General features: G+C 40.5%; 1 protein-coding gene across 3 annotated transcripts in view; it reads left to right on the top strand.

Annotated features, from left to right (window-relative positions):
• Nucleotides 1-23,544, top strand: part of ADGRD1 (adhesion G protein-coupled receptor D1) — a 142,273-nt gene that overhangs the window by 110,097 nt on the left and 8,632 nt on the right. For all 3 annotated transcript variants that reach the window (XM_061355368.1, XM_061355371.1, XM_061355372.1), the window contains one exon: nucleotides 6,789-6,880. In XM_061355368.1, the coding sequence (XP_061211352.1) occupies nucleotides 6,789-6,880 (92 nt within the window). The remainder of the gene's footprint in view (nucleotides 1-6,788; nucleotides 6,881-23,544) is intronic.

Here is a 23,544-nt window from a genome sequence, read left to right as displayed (position 1 = left end):
AAGCAGAGCTGTGAAGGTGAGTTCACTGGGGTCAGGTGGCTGCCACAAATGCCTCTGCCACCTATAATGAGCATCATCTTTCCAGGGGAGGGTGCAGGTTCATGGCTCCAGTGCTAATACATGAAGGCTCTACAGCAGTTTAATTATGCCCACACATTAAATTACAGTGAGTTTTAGCCTAATCACAGTGATTACCTAAGGAGCCAGTGGTGTTTGCAGGGATTAAATGGGACATTATTCCTCTTCAGCATTGTTTCCAATACTTTAATTGATCAGGCCATCTACAATTTTTGCTGCAGGTTATAATGTCAGAGTGACAATGTGAACATAGAAAAGACTCACTGGTTGCCTTTAAAGCTTTCCTTAGATTTTAAACGCGTGAGCCCAAATCTAGACCAGAGTGTGCCTGCTGTGGTGTTTAAGGAAGGTCAGATCCTGACTACTTACATGGAGGAGCATCAAGAGGAGCCACTGATTGTACCTTGCATTTCCTTAAGAAATCTAGGATTTCAATGGAAGCACATAGAAATTTCTCCAAATTTTATTACATGGAAAAACCCCATAAATCATGCTCACAAGCCAAAGGAAGAAATGGGAGCTATCCATAGAGAGCTAGTGTTTACCATATTTCCATAATTATTTGGCAAGTAAAAGGTGGCTTCTTGGCTGGCTTTTTTCTGGCAGAGAGTGAAATCAGCCTCTTTTATACTGCAGCTCAACCCAGTCCAGTATCTTCCACTCAAGATACTGCCCCTGAAAAGCCAGGTTGAATAAGCATACCGCACAAAAATATAGTTGCTATAATGATGATGGAAATTGTCTCATGTTAGCATTTTAATTCAATTATTAATGCAACACTTGAAAGTCCCTGTGCAGTAAGGGCTGGTGTATTTTACCTAAGTGAAAACATATGTGTGTAAATAAGAAATGTTGATCACTGGATTAGAGCTGGCTAAACAACTCTGGACTTTGTTGCAACAAACAAGTTGTTGGCCTGTACCTTGCACTTTCTGTATGTGAGTTTGTATTCAAAGATATTTAGATATTGATGATTGGAGAGCAGTTAAAATAACCTAATATTCAAATGTCTGCTTCTCACATTAGCACTCACTTTCTTGCCATTCTTTAGCAGCAAAGGAGGAAATGAGATGCAGTCAGTACAATCAGGTTTTTTCCAGCTCTCTCCGAAGATGGTATTAATCACAATATGCCAGATAGTGCAAGACTTACTCACCTGAGTGAGCACAGCCTTCAACAGTTTGCATGTGTACCTGCTTGCCATTGAAAGTAAGGGTTTGTCTGTCTGGCTCTCACTTCTGATATATAGCATTTGTGCAGTTCAAGCTATATTCTTGTAGGGATGCAAATATTTTGAGAAGGAGAAAGAGTGATCTCACAAGGTTGATCCATGTAGAGCAATTTGTTAAATAGTGTAATCCCAGCTCTGCCCAGAATAGCAGCAAGATAGCTGACAAATTATTCTCTCTGGGCATTGAATATGCGAGCTGAAAAATGTGCTAGCGCCTATAGGGAAATAAGGAAGCTAAACACTATTCTGTGTGTGTGCCTGTGCTCTTTAAATAACAAATCAGCTACTGGCTGCATGAACTAGTGTTTAGCTCTGAAAATGCTTCTCAAAAAGCAGGTTTTGACTACTTCCATCCACAGTTTCTCTCTGCCAAGAAAAAAGGATTATGCTGTGAAGAAAACAGGGGGACTGCTCTTTTCAACTCCCACTCCCTAGAGACTAGGCAGACACAGTCTACTTTTGTCCTGCCACAGGCAATATAGACATCAAGGAGCCTTCAAACAGAATGATGTGGTAGGAGTGTGACTGGGAAAAAAATACTCACACATACTTTTCTAGGGAGTAATTCACAGAACCTCCCAGCCCTATATGGATTCCCATACCCAAAGTGCTCTTTCCTTTGGGCACTGAGTCAAGGGATGTGATGAAGGAAATATTTCCTTCTATGAGTAGGTCTTTTGGCTTCTACCTGCATCTGAAGGTTTCAAGATCCCTCTCTCTCACCCACAACGCTCAAGCCTCTACATTCTTTAAGGCATTTATGCAAAAAAATTGTTGCCATTAATTTGAAGACCAAGCTAAGCTCAGTCAGAGCTTGCCTGGGACATGTCTTCAGTGGAAGAAGAAACTTGACAAAGCACCTGAATGTTTGGAACAAGACATTACATCTCTGGCAGAAGGCTTTGTTTGTTATCAACCATCTGCTGGCTTGGTCTGCTTCCATAGATATGGCAGAATTAAGGAAATTCTGTGGAAAGCATCTGTGTCCAGAGAGCCAGTGGGTGTGCTGCAGGCAGTGAATGGGTCCATTGTCGGAAGATACTGGGCTGTAGTGACAAGTCCTTTCTGTTGTTTTCTCTGTAAGTAGTTATTTGTCTGGTGTGTTTTACAAGTCTTACAGATAAACAGCATTTTTATGGAGCTAAATGATTTCTATTAGCATACTGTAAGGGTTTGATGCTGTGGGGGATTTGTAACTACTGTCTTCAGATGGGACTCCAAAGAACTTGAGGCCCAGGCTGAGCTTGCTGTCACAAACTTTAGTTGGTACTTGCTTATGAACATTCAATATATAAAAGAAATTCTCTCCCTTATACCTGATGATCATACCTGATTAAGTAAGTTTTCTTCCTCCTGGTAGTTATTCATACCTTTATGTACGACTGCAGAATTATGATGACTTCTGTATGCTGAGAGTCTTAACTCTGCACTTGAGTCCACTGATGGAAAAGTGACAACTTGTGTCTTTCATTAGACATGACAGGAAAGGGTGATGGAATTGGACCCATAGTGTTTAAAGGCTCTGAGATGGTAGGATTTCTCAGAGTCATTGAAATCAAGTACAAAGCTCAGTGCTGTGGTGGATTTGAGCACAAATAAACAGACCACAGCTACTAAACCCCTCAATTACACTGTACCCCTCAATTACACTGTTTTAAATTCATTTTTTTTTAAATTAAATTTCCTCTTAACAGGAAAGCATGTGGCATTTTTTTGAACAAAAGGACAGATTGTAAGAAATTTAAAATTAAGGATTAATATTAGGAAAGAGGAGAAGTCAGGGATCTGTTACATTTTATTAAATATTGTGTCTTTCCAACCTCAAAATTTTGCTCTGCTATTCAGCTCTGACTGGTGTGATACTACATGCATTAATATGAAGTAATGTACACAGAAGTCTAAAAGAACTCAATTCAGTCTATTCCATCTGTAGTTGGAATTGCTCAGGGATAGCTAAAAGTGGAATTGGGCTTTTCAAAAATCATTTTAACATTGATCTCTTTTAATCAAGTAGCTGTGTTTGGAAATGCAGAACCCAGTACTTGCTCATCTGCCCAGCAATGGGCTGCAACTGCAACAACTTGCAGCAGTGGTGTGCAACCACTGCAGTCACAGTAAGGATCAAGTTAACTCACGCCATGAGTGAGCATGTTAAACCTCAGATTGGAAGAGTCAGTTATAATTCCTTGTACCATTGCCCAAAACTGAAGAGGAGCCTAAAATAGTTGTGGTTTTAGAGGAAAGCTGGTCAATGGATTTAATTAAGGCAATATGTTTTATTCTTGTTTATAGCTCCTTTGTGCTGCCAAGCCTTTTCTTGGCTAGGATGCAGCACACCACATCAGAGGGTTTTACACATGGGATTTCTGCACTGTACTAAAGAAGAAACAAAAATCTCATGAGACCTGGAGGAAATGTAGAAAACCGAAGTGAGGAAGGAATCTGTCTCACTGTATCTGCTCTGTCAACATTTTGATGAGAGAAGATTTTGAAAGAGGTCCTTTTTACCTATTTAACTCTCTTCCTGATCCGTCAATTTTCAGTCAGATGAAGCTCTCACTAGAGTGAGCCAGAGCTCCCTGATGTCATTGGGATCTTTCCATGGGCCCTGGTGGGCTTTGGATCAAGCCCACAGTAATGGGAACTGGCAGCTCTTGCTGATTTCGCAGAGATCTGCAAGTGGCTGGGGCTGGATAAGCTGCCTTGAGAGGAATCCTGTGAGCTGGGGAACAAGCACTGATGTTCTGAGCTAGATTTTTTTGTAAGTAGAGTGTGGCCAGTACCTGCAAACAAAAATATTCTTTGGTTCCTGTGTAATTTAGGCATGGCAATGGTCAGGTAATGTGGGCTTTCAGAGGAGTATGAACAGCAGCTATTTATAGTTCCCGTATCTAAACGTTTATATTCTCCTAGTTTGAACATTCTCATACAGGTTAAAGCACAAGGGGTGTTTCATCAACTAAGCATCCTCCCATTCAAATCACTGGCATCAGATGCGAAAAAAAATCACTGGAAGAACAATTCAGTGGCGGTGTTTTGGTTTCCCATTAATAAGAGCACTGGAAATACCTCCATGCTTTATTTACTGAAACACTAACAAAGACAGACATTTGTAGCTAAATCTCTTTGTTTAGGCTGGATGGGATAACTGTGGTTTCTCAAAATACCTAAGCCAAAATTTTTAAGTGGTTCAGGAAATCTAACTACAGAACTTGGGAACTGGAGTGTAATGGTTCCTTGCTAATTTTACAAGTACATTGGTTTTTATCAGCAGTGAGAGCACAGTGTTTCCTTCTCATCTTTGAATGTATTACTGTTGCTCCTTGGAAAGACATGTATTCACACTGACTGCACAACAGAAACTCCAGGCCTTTTTAAGTTTCCACTTTAGGACACCCAGAATACCTAGGAAATTAACTTCCAATTTAATTTCTTTTATATGAAGAAACTAAAATTCAACCAGAAATGCTGGACATTTTGTGCTTTAGAAAGCCATCAACTTTTTGTCTCTTTCAAGACTATCCTGCTTGTGCTGTTTTCATGACCAGATTTTAGGTTTCATGTCCAGTACAGTGAGAATTTACAAGATGCTGAGTGTTCAGGTGCTGATCATTCACAACTTTCATTGGCTTTTGTGGGATGTAGGAAATTTAGAAGTTAAAGAATGAGGCTTCCTTTTTGGGGAGAGTATCTTAATGTACATTATTTAGTCATAATCCATGTATTTTTTAAAATGCTATGCAGAAAGCAAAATCTAGGAGCATCTAAAAAGAACTGGGAATGGAAGAAAGCATTAGAGTTTAGTGAATCTGGCAGGAGTGTTTGCAGTCATCAGAGAAAGGGATCCTGGACTGTGCCAGGGTGAACTTGAACTGTCAGTGAGACATCCACAGGGAGGTGTCAAAATGTGACTAATAAAGTGACTGATACTTTGGATAAAAGATTATAAAAGGCTGCTGAAAGACAGTATGTCAGGAAGAAGTTAAGGGTACACAGAGGCTTTTTCTGTGTAATTCCCATGAAAGCTGGAGTAATGATGATGGTCATTTGGTCAATGTGTCAGAAAATAGGACAGTTTGGAGAAGAGAGTTCAACTTGGTCAGGTTCCTCATTTGCTGCTTCAGTCAATGTGAATATTTAGCATATAAATGGGTTTCTCAAAAGTGCTCGTTACCACCTCAATAAAGTTACAAAAGTTATTTACGAAATATGATTTGGTGGGAATAGGGAAAATGATCCCAAGGCCATTGATTTCACCTCTCGTTCATCTCTGTAAAGCTGACTGAACAAGAACACTTGTAATTGAAAGGCTGTCAAGTTCCATGGGGTATTCTTTGAACAGGCTAAAAAGCTGTAGCAGAAATGAACTATCACAGATATGCTCCTACTTTACACAGGTTATGATCTGCCCTTAGAAATCTAAAATTAAGAGTGGTCAGAGTTGAAACATACCAATGAGACCATTCCTCTCAGACATTTTGTAATTCACCCTCTCATCCTCAGAATTACAATATATGTGTCAAAATAGCAGATGGTGGTTGAATTTTAACCGAGCAACAGCACTATTTTAAATCTTCTCTTTTTGTTCTTTAGTTCAGCATATTTTTGTCTACCCTTGTTCTTAACTTGATGCTAAATCTCAGCTTTGCAGTGGATGTGTAACTTTGGACAAAAAGGAGAAAATGCATCTTTCCCCTTCACGTTCTCTCCCCTTTTCTTCTTTAAACCCAAGGTCCTTGCACAGCAAGACAATCTTTGCCATATTTCCTTTAAGTGGTAAAGGTTTTCTTCTTTATTCACCTGTGATGCCAGAGCAAGCTCTCATTTGTTAGACATTTTCAGCCTCAGTCTTTTCAAGATTTCCTACTTTTCTGGTTGGAGTTCTTTTCATTCCGTTGATGTTTCTGCTGGGCCTGACATCAAAAAGAGCAGGGCTTTTGAAGAGCAGAGTTCAGGCTTAACATATTTTCCTCATTGTTTTAAAATAATCTTGTGCTTAAATTGCAAACAGACTTCGTTAAGAAACAGGAATTGCTGACTGGGAAGTGCTTCCTGAAGTCTGTCCATGTGCAAACTCAAAACCAAAGGGCACGCAGACACATGCCCCTGCGCACTGAAGTTTCTGTCTGATTTGTCAGCTGGTAGTAGAGTATTAAGGTATTTATTTGTACAGTAGGGATGCTGAGCACTTCTTTAGCTTTGAAGCAATCTATCAATCCAGCCTTATCCTAGACATGCAAGGACTGTTCCTGAAGGAAAGAAAGCACAAGCAGAAAAAACCCACTGCAGGAAGGGGGGAATCCACTGACAAGAGTCAAGCTATGCCAGTCCAAAGCTGGAAACCTCTTTTGCCAAATAAATACAACACACAGAGTTCCTATTTTCTGTTGTATTTGTACAATACATTCTGAGGGCAGTTTGCACCTCTGACACAGTCGATACTTACTGTCCTAACCAAGTCTTGTTCCTTTTTCTTCAGGTCAATATTGGTATTCTCATTGCTGTCACAAGAGTTATCTCAAGAATCAGTGCAGACAACTACAAGGTCCACGGAGATGCCAATGCCTTCAAGTAAGTTTTTCTCATTCAAATTATAGTATAACTAGTATTTTCCCACTAGCAATATTGTATCATACAGACACATGTCACAGAGTTCTCCCAGAGCACCGATATCCCTCCTCTTCAGTAAAAGGCAAGTAATGTTAAAGACAGCATGTCATTCTCTTCAGTGCAGGCAGTTAACCTATGTTCTCTGAAAGCCAAATGCAGCACAGGATGAAACTGGTGGTTCATCATGAGCTAAAGTGTTTTCTTGCTTATTACAGTTACCAGCATTTGTTGATTCATGGTCTGCCCTTTTGTTAATGGAGGCTTTCCTCTTCCTGCTGTATTCATAGACAAATCTCACAGAGTATCATTAATCTGTATTGGGGTATTCCAAATACACTGCTCCTTCAGAGGATAAACCTTGCTTCTAGCCCCCTTTCAGCATAAAAATTAGGCATATGCTTATCTTTAAGACTCTCTGGGTACTGAAAAGCACATAGACTTACGCTGGATTTAAATCTGTGCTTAAATTCAAGTGGGTCTCTATATCAAGGTGCTTTGGGCTTCTTGGGATGATGGCTTCTCTGAGAGTGTATCATCTTTAAAATACTCTACTAGCAAGGCTAGAGGGGAAACACAAGACAGACGTCATTGTGTGCATATACAAAAGGGAAAATTCTGATTTCTAAAAGCCATAGGGTTGCATATGTATAACTAAAGACATAATTTAATACACTGATTATAAAGTAAGACACTGAATATTCTGTTTTGTATTTTGTTATCTTCTAAAGATGCTTTAGTCCAAATATAAAAAGGAAAAAAGGACACTGTATATAACTCAAGGAATATGTAACTTAGGTAGAAGGAAAATGTGATGATGTGGTTAATGCTTTTGAGTCACAGGCTATTGTACAGTAAGGATTTGGTGCCACTGCTCTGAAATGGTATTGTAAAGAATAATTTTTATGCTTGGATTACTTACGTAATTTTTAAAATGCCATTAAGTTTTAAGTATTGGTGACAGTTCCCTAATTGGAGGTAATTTAGTTCCTGTATACTTACCCAACAGGAAAAGAAAACCAGTAAATAAGTCTACATAAAAATCTATAAGATAAATACATTGTAGTGAAATAAAAAGACTGGGAATTAAAATGATTATTTCAGGTTTGGCTGAGTCCCTGTGACCTTCAGTAACACATAGGAAATTAGGCCCTTAAGAAGCAAATAACTGTATATTGTCAATGCCAATTTGTACACACTATTAGGATCGAGAAGACAAAGGAACAACCTCCATACATACTAGAGAAGCTACACAGATTTCTCTATGTACTTATGTATTTAGTTATTTGTATTACAAAGAATTGATTCAATACATGCTGTGCCCTGTGCACTAATACATATCAATTTTATTAAAGAAAACTATGTGTGTTTATGAAGGGGGCCCTCAGGAAAGAATCTGACATGAGAAGGGCATAAAGAGCTGTCCAAATCAGAGAGTATTTATACCCTGATTTAACACAGTGGTGAGGCATGAAGAATTAGGGGTTTCATGTACAGAGGATGTCATGGACAAGGTTGGTCTGTTGGAACAAAGATGAAGATAAGGCCTTTGCAACACTGGAATTCATTTTCTTGCCATAAGCATTCCTCATAGAGGTGGGAAGTTCCTATGTGCATTGTGAAGGCATTCTGTCTGCAGTACCTTTTTCCAAAAAGGGAGGAACAGAACAAAAAAAAAAGAGGGTTCTGTTCTGAGAGCTGCATGGAACATGGTTTTCATAGTGAAAACCACCCCATACCCCCAGCCACCACAGGATCCTAGATGTTGATTAGAGGCTGTCAGCATGTGAGAGTGGATAAACACAGCCAAACAAATTGGTGACAGCACAAAGAAAACAGAAAATCACAACAAGCTCTGTAGTTTCTGTCAAGTCACCATCATCAGGGACTGCAGGGTAGGTTTTGAATCAACAAGCTCAATTGGATTAGGGAGGAATCACTTAAGACTGCAAAGTGCTTTGTGTAATATAAGCCTTAAATAAAGGGCCTGTCAGGCATCCATCTGAATAGTGCTGTTCATGGTATTAGCTATGGGGAAGCTACAATATGTTAGAATTTATCAAGCACTTTTTAGAAACAGTTGAATTAAAATGGCACACAGTGACTTTAGTGAGACAAGAAAGCACTTGTCACCATGTTGCAGTTGTTTGCTGCTGTGAAGTGGTGCATAAAGCAGAAGTGGTTTCTTTAGGGCTGTGTTCAATGGCTTCAGAAAGCCAAAGACAGAAAATGAGAATTGCAGTGTGAGCAGCTGAGGAGGGGAGGCCTGCTCAATGCAGTAAACTTGAGAGGGACAAAAGGGGGGATTCTGGTGCTGTCTTTTCTATCTGGAATGAAATTTAAATGGAAACAGTCTGTAACAGTTTGGATGACAGCACTTAAACAGCAGGGTTTCAAAGTTTATGAGTGATGGTGAACTGAAAGGCGTAGTAGGACTGGCTGAACAACAGCACAAGTGCCTGTGGCAGGAGCATGAGGGAGGTGCCAGGACCAGTTTGTCTTCCCTTGGTAACTCCAGCCATTATTTCTGTCTGCTTTAAGCTCCTGAGTAAGAGGCCTCACTCACACTTGCAGCTGTGATGAGCTCAAATACAAACAGCACTGTAGGCTGAAAATGCCAGCCTGCAGGTTTTACAGAACAGGTTCATCACCAGGCTCACTCTGGCCAGGCTTTGCTGCCAAAGGGAAAGTTTAAACATGCTAGCCAGGACTGGCTTCCCTTTCTGCTGGCAGCCTGGGTGGGACAGCGCCTAACCTGGATTTGCCTTCTCTAGTTCCAGAGTTCAGTAAAGCCAGCACCATCTCCACAGGGCCTCCTCATCAAATCAAAACTGTCTGCTTCCTGCCATGCAGTTCATTTAGTCTGTTAAATCTCACTCGCCTTAAAAAGTTCCATTTTCTCCCCAGAGACTAGGGAAGGAAGCCTAGACTGCCCTGTTTGTACTTGGATACCATCTCCAAGCACGTCTCAAGGCAGGTGTGGTAACTCGTACCTCTGAGGTCATCAACCCATAGTTTAGCAGAGATTACCTTAGGAAATTACCAGGACAAAGATGCGGTTATGAGCCATGATGATATCAGTTAGAAAGGATATTTATTGTTAGGGAAGTGCTAGTACTGGAGCATATTTAGTTTCCCTCAAGATTAAGTTACTTGGCAACACAAGTGGATATTACCAACAGGACTTGTTTCTCTTGGCAACAGACAGCAATAAACTGATGTAATTATTTAGAGTAATTGTTCCTGCTTTTCCATATGGCAACAGGTCCTCTCAAATGCTGACTCAAATGTGACTACAGAATATGCATCAGGGTGAGCCAGTGCTGTCAAACTTCATGTTTAAAAAGCCACAACAGAAAAGGAAGCTGTGAGCAAAATTCATTTTCTATCATAAAATTAATTTATTATTTATCTTCCCTACTTACATTTCACCCAGCATAAAGTGCAGCGCATTACCGACTGACTGACCTCATCAGGTTCCGACACTGCTTGTCACAGCAGAGATCTCAGACAGCATCTTGCTGGACATTTTATTCTAGTTTCAGGGATACTGGTGTGGACACGTCTGTTTGTTCAGAGTAAATAGTAACAGCATCTCCAAAACAAAGTATGGGATTAACTCAAGAAGCTGCATAAAAGAGTAAATTTATATGGTACATAAACTACAAAACACCCAGTAATTTAAGGCAAAATGAATACAATTAATAATCAGTGTACGATCAGAGATGCTAATAAATGCGTAATAGAGTCCTGTGACAATCTGAACAGCAAGTACTTGTTGGTGAAGGAATTTTTGCATGTGTGTGAAAATAGTCACTTTTTTAAGTCTCTGAAACTTTACTCTGCAAGTGCAGTTTACTATTAAGAACTGAGCAAAGAATTGTTATTAGCTCCCATTTATTGCTTGATTTTATTTACGAACACTCTTTTTGTATTGTTTTTGCAGCATACTCAACATGTGTAGAACACAAGCTCTTTCACTTGGTTATGACTGACTGTATTGGAACCTTTTATTAGATGATCAGTAGTGACTCTCAGCAAAATATTTTTGTGTATCAATTCAAATGCTGCTTTCTGAGAATGTTTTACATCCAGGGAACAGATCTTCCACCAAAAGCAAATTTAAATGTTTTAGCTTGTAAGATGCTGAATCAAGTATCTTGAAACATTTAAATGCACGCATACAACATTTAGTTTCATTAGCCATTCTTCTGTTAGGGAAATAATTAATCATATATTTGAGTTTATGTGTATGAGTAGTTTCTCTAATGCAAGTAAAGCAGATTAATGGAATTGCTCACGTGCTTGAAAAGGCACATGATTACATTTCTCAGTTATGCCCCATTTGAATTATTTTTCTTACTTATTTCTGCTGCATGTAAAGTCTTACTTGAACTCAGTGCATTCATTAACTCTTATTGGGACTCACAGAGCTTTTGTCTTGCTGCTTTACTCCTTTAAAGTCTCATTGTTATGTTTAGGTGGGAAGTTATTCTCTGTCCCAGTGAGAAAAGATATCCAGTGCTGACAGTGTTTTGGAAATGTGCACATTTCATTTCCCATGGAGAGAGCTCTTTCCTGACTGAGTCTATCACAGGTAGTTGTTTGATTACGTGAGTTACGTGTCTCCTGGGTTACAAGGGTTAAAGTATAATAATGCTTTTCAAAGATCTTAGTTTTGCATGAAGTCTAATGTTAATCATAATAGAGGGAGAAATGCAAAGCACATCTCTGCTGCAGGAATAGCAGTTTTAGTCTAAAAACAGGTATCACCCTTAGCCACACCACCGCACCTTCCCAGCCAAAGTCACTTTTGCATTATATTGTCTAGAAGAGACAGTCTCGTTAACTTCTCTTGACTAAATTGCCGACTCCAGGTCTTACTGAATACTTTCTCATTGCTTGTTCTGAAATAGCCCAATGAGTTGGAAAAACCTCCATCTTTTTTCTAAAGTGTCCACTTGGAAGCTGATGAGCCAGCAGTGATAGCTATCATCATCAGCCACAGAGAAAGCAATTACAGCAAAATTAGAGACAGTTCTTAGGTTTTTACCCCATTCTTCTTTCTTTCATTTATATTTCCTTCATCCCCCAAAGCTTAAACTTCACTCAGTAAAATAATAAAACAGTCTCTTAGTTCTGTATTAGGTGAAGGAAAAACATTTTTTCTGCTTAGTTAAATTATGACTGAAAATCAGAACAAATGGCAGTAGCTGCAGTGCACAGGAGCAAGGAAAACTCAGCAGGGCAAGCAAGTCATCTAAGATCTTGGGTTAGTTTATTCAGCATTTTTTAATATAGCATCAGCCATTTAGCATGAAACTGAAAGCTGAGTATTTGGGTTTAATGCAAATCCCATCCTCACTTTGGTTATCTGAAACCAAATAAGCTGTACAGAAGGATTTTGTCTTTGACAGATACGAATACAAGAGGGCTGTCCTCCAGCAGCTCCTGATGCCACAGACATCTGTATGGTTTAACCGTGTAATTGACCATTCTAAAGCACTTTGCAAAGCCATCTATTATATCCCTGCAGCACACCCAATGCACTGTGGCAAATTGCTCATCCGTTTAATCAATGATCTGTTCCATGCCATGACTGCATCACTGTTTCACTGTGCTTATAAACATGCTACCCGCCTCCAAGCTTAGTGAGTAGGGCTGATGGTTACGGTGCTTTCAGCATCAGGTGTTAGTCTGCAAGATCCTGTGCATTTGTTGCATTTAATTCTTGTGAGTCCATTCCTGCTTCATGTCATTTGGTTTCCAAAGACTTCTCTTCCAAAGGATTCTGTGCAGCTCTTCATTGTCACAGAACTTGTCAATCATGGCACTTGCTCAAAGCTCTCATGAGAGCTCTCCTGCCAAAGGAGATACCATCATCTCTTTCCACAACTGAACTTCACCACTTTGTGAGACCATTCGAGAATTTCTTTTTCTTCCTTTTTTTCCCTTTCCAAGAGGGATGAGGAGCAGGTTATTATAATCTTCAAACTCTTCTGAAAGTCTATAGGGATTCAAAGTCCATAGCATTAGAAAATCCTTTCTGTGCCTTTCTGGGTGGCACAAACTACACTGCAACCCTCAGATCAATGGAATTCCTTACTTTTGTGTGCTCTGCTGAAGGGGAACAGAGCTTTTCCCATTTGCTGAAGGAGAGCAGTGTGACAGTCCAAATCTGCTTCCAGCAATTCCTTTCCTTGACAATTTCTAATTGTAAGGAAGCGTGTTCACTGAACATGACTTCAAACAGCATGAGTGATGTCGTTCATGGAAACTCTTGGTAGGAGGAGAACTGACTGGCAATAAAGGAAATAATTAAAGTATTAAGCAATGACAATTAGCGAGCTCAAGTGCTTCTGCCAATGATAATGTCTTCAATCTAATTAAATTTTGGCTCATTGAATATGACAAATACAAATGAAATTTGGGTATCTCTTTATTAGATTCAGAGTTTTAGACTAAAAATAACATTGGTCTGAATGTTGCCAATGAGAGTATTAATGAGGAAGTGCTAATCTTTTAGCAACAATAATGACAGTAATGGTGTAGTGCTTTCTTTACCACATATGCTAAGAGTCATAGCACTGGAGAAAGGCTCCAGCCCATGTTGTGATTATTCAGGTGAATTTCAGGCACATCTTGCTAGGAGTAATACAGGTTTGAAAGTACGTAAAACATAGCTGCTATGTCAGCATTTACTGCAAAACCACAGTAAAAAAGACAACTAGTAATAGGCTTAAAACTCAAATATCCTTAAGCTTCCAGTAGTGAGAAGGGAGTTGGGAAGCAATGGAGTTGATCACCTGGAATGCTGCTGAGTGTCTGTCTTTCTTTGAATGGCTTTCAGAAGTGGTCTCACAAATGCCTGCAGGGCTAATTCTGGTGCCAGGTGTGACAATGGATTCTGTCTTGTGGCTGAGTTGGCAAACATAACATTGTGAGTCTTTGCACAGCTCATTTTGTTCATAGTTGTCTCCTTCTGAGATAAAATCATCCATTGTGGCAAATGCTTTCTGTCATTTCTCCTTAAACAGGATTTACTACCCCAATGTGATCAGGGCCTGTTGATTGTGGGCTCAAAGGAACAAGCGGCTCAGATACTCATGTGCTTTTTCTGTCTTGTGGTAGGAAGGGCACTAAGATACAACATACAGGTACAAAATATACTAGGAAAAATTGGTATTTAAGAGATGCTGGATTTTCTGAGTATGAGGATAAAATACCTTTCATTAGGTACACTTAGGCAGGTTTGTTTTCATATCTGAGTGTCAGGAAGGCAGGAATGAAGTTGATTAAAACTTGATTGTTAAATCCCTGTGATAAAACTACTTTTAGCACAATGCAGTCAGTAATAGAAGGGAAGGATATGAGGGAAAGGGCCACATCAAGCCACCTTTCAGCTATTTCCCACCTTCAGTGTCTAGAATCCTATGTTGTGCTTATTTTATTCCATTTCTTGATTTCACCCTAGCAGTCCCTGAAGGACGCTAAGCGCAGTTGCTGCAGGTGAAAGCTACTCTCTGTAGGAGCTTGCGGGTGCACTGCATTGAGATGGGACCTCCTTAAGTCAAATGAGGATTTATTATGGCATTTAATGAGAACAGAACTCTCTGCTGGTCCTGTGCCAAAGGCTGAATCATTCCTGATGAGTCTTTTATGGTATACAAGGTGCCAGCATACTCAGGAGTTGGATCAAAGATGTTGTTAGTGATATGATATAGTGATGTGGGAACAATGCAGGTGTGGTGTCACACACACCACATCCCCCCTAAAAACATGTCTAAAGAACAGCGTGTCTTCTTTTTGGACTTACAGCAACAGAAAGGTTCAGCTTTTGAAAATCTGCTGTGAAAAGGAGCTTTGAAGTTCATCCTCTTTTGTTTTAGAAATGTCCTAATTATAGATCAGATTTCAGGCCATGGAAGTACTGGTAGGGAGAAGTGCAGTGTCATGAGTCAGAGCTTTATGCCTGAACCAGGGTAACAATTAAATGCTGGTCGTTGATCACGAAATGGTGTAATTCACTGTGAACAGCAGTAACTTTGAGAGTTTGCTCAAACTGCTGCATTTACATCCTTGCTCCAATTTATAATCCTGGAACTCTGTGTCAGCTTTATGCAGAATAATAAGACAAATATTATAGTTATGGCATTGCAGAAAGTAAATGCTTATTTAAACATGCACCTTGTGCAGAGCTCTAAGCATCCTTGTAAATCACTCCCCAGCCTGACAGAGCTCTTAGCTAAGGGTGATTTATGTATTTTCCTGACAGCATGCTCTCAAAATAAAATTAAATACATGAAAAATACAGGTAATTACAATGAAGCAAATGTCCTATTTTAGAATCAAAATCCTTTTTAACTTTTATATACTATCTTCAGGTAAGTAATCAAATGTGTTTAACTGCAGCTATGTTACAGGTGTTTGGAAATAGAAACTGGAAATTATGCCCAATTCTTTTCAATTGGAAAAGATGTGAGGCAGAAACATTTCAGTGAAAGAAACTGAGTAAAAATCCCTTTTTTCAGGAAATATTAGAAATAATCAAGAAGTGAGTTAAGTTGATGGTAACTAAAAGTATGAGAATGTCAGAAATAACGAGATTTTTGAAGGGAGGTGCTGTAGTCACCCCATGAGGAGCCAGGTTCTCTTAACTCTGCTGTGTTCATTGTCCCCAGTGAGTCCACACAGCTTCTCCAGCTGCCTTCCCAAATGAGTTACCTTATTTTAATAAAGATATTAAAAACCTAGGGAATACCCAAATACAACAACAGAACAAAGCAGCCTTGGGTGTTCTCTTGTGAGCAGAAATAGTAATGACTCAGATTACTTGTTCAAAGGAAGTAAGCAGTAATAAAATATGTATGGAGCCACATCAAGGAACTTATCATGAGCTGTTGTCTGAACCCACTGTACAGAACAATAGAAGCAGCACATCCTTAGTTCAGAAACTAAGATAAATGGCCAGAGAGTCTATTTTTCATTTTCATGATGTATATGGAACTGCAGCTGTACCCAGTACTAAATAAAGGAAAGGGCTTGAGATGGCTCCAGGAAGCCCCAAGAGCCTCAGCCACTGGTGCCTGCACTGGCGCAGGTCCCCATCAGCCATGCACCTCCGCAGCCCAGAGCTGGCCAGAGCCTGCAAACCTGCTCTTGGAGATGTCACAGCTGTTGCAAAGGGTGACAGAGAACAGAGATGGGGCCCGGAGCCTGGCACGGCAGCGCCTGGATGCTGTGAGTAGGTCAGTAGGGAGGTAGTAAGATTCATCCATGTTTTCCATGTGCAGCAGGTCCCTGGGGGAAGGCAGGAATTCTGACTTCTTTAACTTTTCTACCTGAGCTTTTCTGCAGTTAGGACCTGAACTTTGATCAACATGATAAAGGCCATTATGCTGACCAGGTTCTTTAATGCTGGCTTAATAAGAAATCAGGTTCCTCATATTACAGCACTGCATAGCTGAATGCTTTCCTGCAATCTGCATTCCCCTCCAAAGCAGCAGTCACTGGAGCAGGTGTCAGGCTCAAACAGCAAGGCAGCAATTCTTTTTTTTCCCCTTATGTACATTTGAGACAGGTGATCAAGCAAGTATATGGCTATTTATTTGCCACTACTGCACTTAAAACTCATATGAACCATTACACAGAAAATTACTTTTCTTTCTCAGTTTATATGCCTGACCTTGATAGCTTTTGCTGTTCACTTGTACTGTTGCCATGGAAATGGGAGAATGATCTTTCTCTTGGTAACATTGAATAATGAAGGGTCGCTGAGACTTTTAGGTCAAGAGATCATTTTCAGAGTTCAGCTCCTTGGAGGGTAAATGTTATTCCACAGAAATGTTGTGTATGGATTGATGTGATTGTTACTTCATCATCCTAAATTAAACTATGAGCCCCACTGACTTCAAGCTAAGAGCCAGACCTACAGATTTCTAGTAAGCCCATCACTTTGAGGCTGTTTTTTCTCAGTCTTCCCAGGCATGTCTCTGTGTTAACTCCTAATCCTGTGCTTTGGACAACTCTTGAGACGTTTAGGGGAGAAAAGGCACCATCCTCATTGGCCTTCTGGTTTGGAAAGCCAAGGTAGATGCATGCTGCCATACAATTCCTGCTTCCTTTGCCTTTATTTTTATACAGAGCGTGTTGAAAAGTCTCTCTGTCTACAGTTTCTGGCTCTCTGAGCAGGTCTTCATTTTTGCTATACCCTTTATTTTTCCCTACGTGTCCATTCTGAACAAGCTGTGTCCTTCCATATCAGTATTCCAGTCGTGTGAATTCTTTCCTTAAATCTCCTGTTTTGTAAGGGTAAGTGAACACTATGAGGTCCTTTTCATAACATCTGTAATTTGACTATCCCTCTGTACTGGCACTGGGTCTGTCATCTCAGTTTACTGCCAGGGAAACAAAGATTTTCACATGATATAATAACTGTAAGAAAGATTTAGATGGTTGTAAATAGTGCAATAAGGCTAATTTTGAGTATACTGTTTCAAGATGACTTGCAGAGATTTAGCCAATTAAAAACAGTAAGTGTTGGGCTAATGGAGGTTCATACCTCACACTGGCAATATATTTAGGAACAGTCTATACAGAAAGTTGTCATGAGATGGAAGATGTCCTGCATTGAGAGCTTTGAAAACAATGGAGACTGTATTGGAAGAAATAATTAGGTGCAAATGTTGGAGAAAAGAAGTAGATGACATCTAGCCTGGTCCTTCTGGCACCCACAGGCAGGATCTAGCCCTTTGGGACATTTCCACTGCCTTGTCCTTGGAAGAAACAGGTAATGAGTTTTCTGGGAATAAGCTGTTGTAACAAATTCCTTCTCCTGGGCTGAGTCCAACACAGAGCTAGGCGCTAGGTCCCTGTTAGGAGAAGGGGGGAGTCTGAAGGAACATCTGTTCTCACATATGCAGTGTTCAGAAGAGCCAAGGTTAGATTATCCTATTAATATGTTGCTCCTATAACTAACTTTATGGTCCTATTTGGCAATTAATTACTTGATATCTTTGTCTGACCTAGAAACATAAATAATACCATGACCTTTTCCAAGCCAGGACTAGCTCACGGCTACTGCATACAGATAAACCAAATCCTCCTGCATAGTTTTTGTGGTCTGCTTGAGAGGAAAAAAGTGCTGCTGTCTTCTTGGGTGCTTGCTCTGTAAGATGCAAACTGAGAAGAGAACTGTTCCACCTTTGGAAACAAACTGCCGCTTGGTAATAGCATGCTATATGAAAAGACCTGATGCATTACAACATAGCAGTTTATTTTCTTTTTAAAACAATGAATTAAGAGGACGTGGGTAATATTTTCTAGTTTTTTCCCTCTCTTACTTCCTTTAAAGTGACTTCAAACCCAGCTTTTAAGGAAGAGTCAAACACTGTATGAAATTGGGAAAGGAACCGTTTGTGTTCAGGAAGTTCATAGATCTTCTTTCTCTATTGGAAGGATCAGGGCTTGTTCTTTTCCTTTTAAACTGCTTTCATTTCCCACATGGTTTTCTGAGAATTCGATTACTTTGGCTTCTGGCCACGATCATCAGCACCAACCACTGGGAAACCTGTTCTGTCGCCCCTTAGCCGAGTCTCCCAAAACCTGTTCCAGCAGCCACATTTTTGGGGTTTACAAGAAGTGTAACGTGACTGCAGCAAACAGCCAACCCTTCGGTCTGCCTGCACGTTAAAGAAACGTACCACTGAGGGTGAAGTTACTGCAAATGACTGTACATAGACTGATTGTCTCATTGCTCACCTATGATGATCCTCAGCAGAGCTGAAGTGATTGTCTAACTGGAAATGTTTATACTGCATGTTCTTGTGGAGGTTGCTATGGGAAAAGAGAAAACATATTCAGTTACATGGGGCTGTTCCCAAGGTTCAAGTGATGCTTCAGTGGAAGCAGAGCATGAAAGGAAGCAGAGTCACACGATGTTTTGATGATTAAATCACAAATATGCAACAAGACTATTCACTAACAAAAGCTGCCAGTTAGCTTTTAATGTAGACAACTCAGAACAGGGAAGCTATTGGGTGTCTCTTGGGAATGAACAGCTGAGTATCCTGTGGTACGGAGCCTCTTGGTGCAGGTACTGTATGGCATCATCCAAACCCAAATATTCACACTCCTTGGTTGGATGTGGAACATTATTCTACTATGAGAATAAGCTCTTATTTTCTTTGATGACTCAGTGGCAAAGTTCAGTGGAAAATTAGTTGTAACCTTGGACATCAAGCAGCAGAGGATGCTGTCTCAGCAGCACTGCAGTGAGAAAATTAGAGTCCAAAAATGTTGAAGAAAGGTATTTTAGAAAGAGAATGGAAAAAAATCCTTTTGCAAATTCTCTACCCCAGGGAAAATATTAACCACTGAAAATTCAGCTTGCAAGGATATTACATTTTTAATTCTTCATTTTATTTTAATAGCTTGCTTTAAAGACAAGGAGAAGGACATGTTTTAGTGAAGTATTTACTACTTCCTTTGGGAAGTACGTTTTTTCTTTCTTAGTTCTAGGATCACGATGTGATGGAGATGACATGGGACTTGCTGTGGGAGGCCTTAGCAAGGCATGGATTCCTAAATCCCTTGTTAGGTGCTGAAGTCGGAGCTCAGTGCTGCCAGCCCCTGGAACTGCCTTCTCAGCTTTACAATTCTTAAGGTACCTCCATTTCTGGTCATGGCCAGAATTTTGTTAGGCTTGATGGGGGGTTGAAGGGAAACTTGACTTTCAGTCCCTGCTTCACTGGGTATTTGCTGTAAGTATAAAACAAAGCAAGGCTTAGGAAGGACTCACTTCTCTCAGGGGACTGCCCCGTGACTCATCTGTGGGGTACACCTGACCCAGTGAATGTGTCATTATTTAATGTAAGTGGAGCGGGTTCGGTAGGCAAGAATGAGCATCACACAGGGAGTCTAAGTGCTCTTTTGGAAAAAAGGGAATTACAGTCCCTTAGGCAGAAGAGTGATTTGAGCCCAGACCTGTATTCTGGGCAAAAGCTGTGTCTACTGAAGGCAGTTTTAGCTTTTGAGAAGGCTTAGGAGAAGCAGCACTGCTTTGACAGCATCTGTGTTCTTGCAAGGTCTGTGGTGAGAGAGCTGGGCATTGTACACTGAGTGTAACAGAGAAGGAGTAATGCCACCCCCTTCCCATGCACATGACAAAAATCAATCTGAATTTAGTTGCTGTTGTAGCCTGGTTTGGGTTTTTTTCATAGCTGCAATACTTCTGAATAGGAGCGTGTTCCCTGGATTATAAATGGCACCCACCAGAAAGCAATGATCTGAAGCATCTGTAAATGTTTCTTACTCAGTTTCACATCACTTTGAAAGGGCAAATAACATTTGGGAAAATGGGAAATTGCATCTGCACTTACCAGTGGTTTTGCCCTTTTATTTATTATTTTATTTCTTAAATTTTGTACAGTTGTCCCTATAAATCACCCGATATCATTTGGGAACTGTTTATGTGCTAATTAAAAGACATTCCTTGGGCCATCAGCCTTACTGTCTATATAGCCAAGACAAAGTGTAGGAGGGGAAAAAGGTGCATGTAGTTTATGAGTTACTGCTCTGTGGCAGGAGCAGAATTCAGACCCACACCTGGCTCTTGAGATTAGTGCTCTTGAGAGATGAGGGTGTGCAGCAGAGTGCACAGACCAATTCTGTTTTGAAAAACCCCCAACACCTACTCTGTGCCATGCTGTGTGTGGAGTAAATTGGTTGCTAAGTTAGAAGGGAGCCTGAGGGATTGACTCCAGTCTGTGCTTTGGCTACTCTGCTCATACCACCCACAGTGCATCGCACTGCTGAGACTGGGTTGTTTTTTTCTGAGGAGTGAAAGGAAGCCTGATCCTGTAGGCTCCAAATTATACCAGTGGCTTTGAATCAGCCAGGAAGACTTGTGACAATTTTCATTGCTGTTGGCTGCCTAGTTCACTAAAAACAATGACTTGTTATCAGTATGCTTCCATTTGTCTGTCTGGTGTGGTGGCAACACCTAATTCACTTAGCACTTTCTTTGCTCCTTGGAGAATCAGGTAACAAAGTGAGCAGCAGCACACAGCGCTTCTGATGCCATGGTCCAAGGAATGCCATTCCTCAGGCACTGGGAGGAATGGAAGCCCAAGCACTGGTGAGTCAGAGCAATCAAGGTGTGTGCTGGGAGCACTGCCCAACTTGAATGAAAAACGTTTTCATTTGCAGTTAGAATTGCTGCATGTAATTTCCCAGCAGCTCCTAGCTTGGAGGTTAATGAACGTGAGTTGTAACAAGAATGAAAACTGATGCTAACTTTAACTTCTCACTGCATTGTTGTTGGATGTTAGGGGTTTTGGATTTATTTTCCTACCAATTAAGTGCAAAGGATGTTGCTGAAAAGGGGCTAGTGAAGAGTTTAAGAAACAAGAGAGGAATTTCATTTGAAAGGCCTATTTGTCAGGGTAATGATTTTGGTGACTTGGGAAGGACTTCCTTTTTTTAGACAGTGTTTCCTCCAGTTATAGTCTTGCCTTATGGGTCTGAATTTAGTTCTTACTTCAGCAGGCATCATGACTGAAGAGTGGATGGCAGGAGTCTTAAAAAGGATTAGTGCTCCATGTATGACCAATAAAACTGAGTTGTGAATTAGGGATCCCTTCACAGATGTAATAAAGTTTTCTTTCTGCAAGCAGTGAAATTTTTCTTGTAGCTGTCAGTGTAGTTGTTCTGCATCGGTGTAAGATATCAACAGTGTGCTCAGAGCAATAGCAGAAAAGGGCAGAGATCAAATAAGGGGAAGGGAGCAGTCTCGGTTGACTAGAGCTGTTCTGAACCAATTGCAAATGCAATAAAACTATAAAGCTCAACCCTGCTCTTGGAAAAACGTTCTAGTAACTTAGTAACAGTGCAATGATTTTATATGATGTTGGTCATGAAAATACGGCTCAGAGCTGTTGAAACCCATACTTCTTGTACACTGGGACTTCAATCAGCTATGATAATTATCCAACACAGAGAACTTCCTCTACTGGTGGATTAGTGCATGCTTCAGGATCTCAGCTGGTGTAAACCACTGGCTAACAAACAGTCCATCTGACTGAGGAAGCCAGACAGAAAATACCAAATCCTGCGCTGAAGTGAATGGAGAAAAAAAGCAACCCAAACCAACTGAAGACACTTGCAGTGGAAGTCTCTGGTGAGCAAGGGTTACTTCTCTAGAATGAGAATGAAACTCGTAAGAACAGGAAATGGGAAGCAAAATACTCTTTTTCAGGAGGAGATTCAAAAGGTGAGTGCATGTTACACGGAGAGCTGGGTGAGCAATTCATGAATAACGTTACTGCTAGCTTTACAAGTGTATCAGAAACATTGCTGAGGGTTTTCAGAGGCCTCCTCCCTGCTCCCCGACAGTGGGATTCACACAGGGAGGGCTCAGGTGAGTGTGACTATGAATGAAATTGTAATGGCCAGCAGTGCGTGCCAGGCAGCCTCTGAAGGTCTGGGTGTGCAGTGCCCATCCCTACCTGGCTGCTTTTAGCCATACAACCATACTGAGCTGAAAGAAATCAAAAGTCATGGCAAAGAGTGGTTTGGTTCTTGGTGAGCATCAGGAGTCCCTGCAGCCCAGCTGAGGAGATTGTTAGTGTTGGGGCAGAGTGAGAAACAACCCTAACTGCAGAGTGACTTGCTAAATAGTCCATGTACAGCTAGTAATATCCCAAAGGCTGTTCCATACATACTCTGGATATAAAGATGTAATCAGACTCAAGATATTTCACATTTTCCAGAAGGTGTCAAAGTACTAACAGGTATTTAAAATAAATACATTGGCAAAAGAAAAGAATAGAAAGAAGGAAAGAAATGTTTGTCCTGGTTCTGCTTTGTTCCTAATTAATTCTAGGGCTGGTCATTCAGTGTGTACAGATGCAGAGCAGCAGAAAGCTCACCAACAGAATGCTATTAGACTGCAGGACAGTAACAAAGTCTGAGCTTTTCCAAGGGTATGTATGTGAGAAGCAGGCTGTTAGGTAGCTTCCAGTTTCAACAACCAGAGCACGAGAAGGGGCATGCAGGAGAAATGTAGAGGGTCCTTTATAAGACAGTTGCTGGTCTGTTTTCTGCCACATTAGGGTACAAGGACAAAGATTTCAGCAAAGTTTATGAAGCCCTGGTGGGGCTGGACCTGGTGTTGCTATTCATGTAGCAATAGAGTGTTGCTATTCATGTCAGCAGTGCTGCAGACAAAGACCAAGCAATGGTAGTGGCTTTTAAGGTTGAACAATTTTAGTCATATGCAGTATTCCTTCTCCAAAAACAACATGTACTTCATCGTGCTTTGTATCTTAGTGCACTAGAACTAATCTACTAAAATATTCATGTAGCAAAGAAAAATGGGAATTAAAAAGAATAAAGTATGTGCAGCATATCGGAATTAATGTGCTGAGTGGAACAGTAACTTCTGTATTGCTGAGATTTTTAACCTTGCCACCTTAATGGTGTTCTGATGTAGTGGTTTACATTGAGTATTTTTCTCTTTTAAAGTTCAAAGATAAAATGAAATAAGGATGGGAAGGGGAGGGAGAAGGAGAAGGGAAAAACAGAGCACCAGGAGCACTAGAGCTGAGTGCTTTGTGAGTAAAGCTCAT

Source organism: Neopsephotus bourkii, unplaced genomic scaffold (genome assembly GCF_033783945.1).
Source record: "Neopsephotus bourkii isolate Nb327-2 ecotype Australia unplaced genomic scaffold, CSIRO-AGI_Nbou_v1 NB_795, whole genome shotgun sequence".
Lineage (NCBI taxonomy): Eukaryota > Metazoa > Chordata > Aves > Psittaciformes > Psittacidae > Neopsephotus > Neopsephotus bourkii.
Note: the sequence above shows the minus strand (reverse complement) of the source record. Positions and strands in the feature narration are given on the sequence as shown.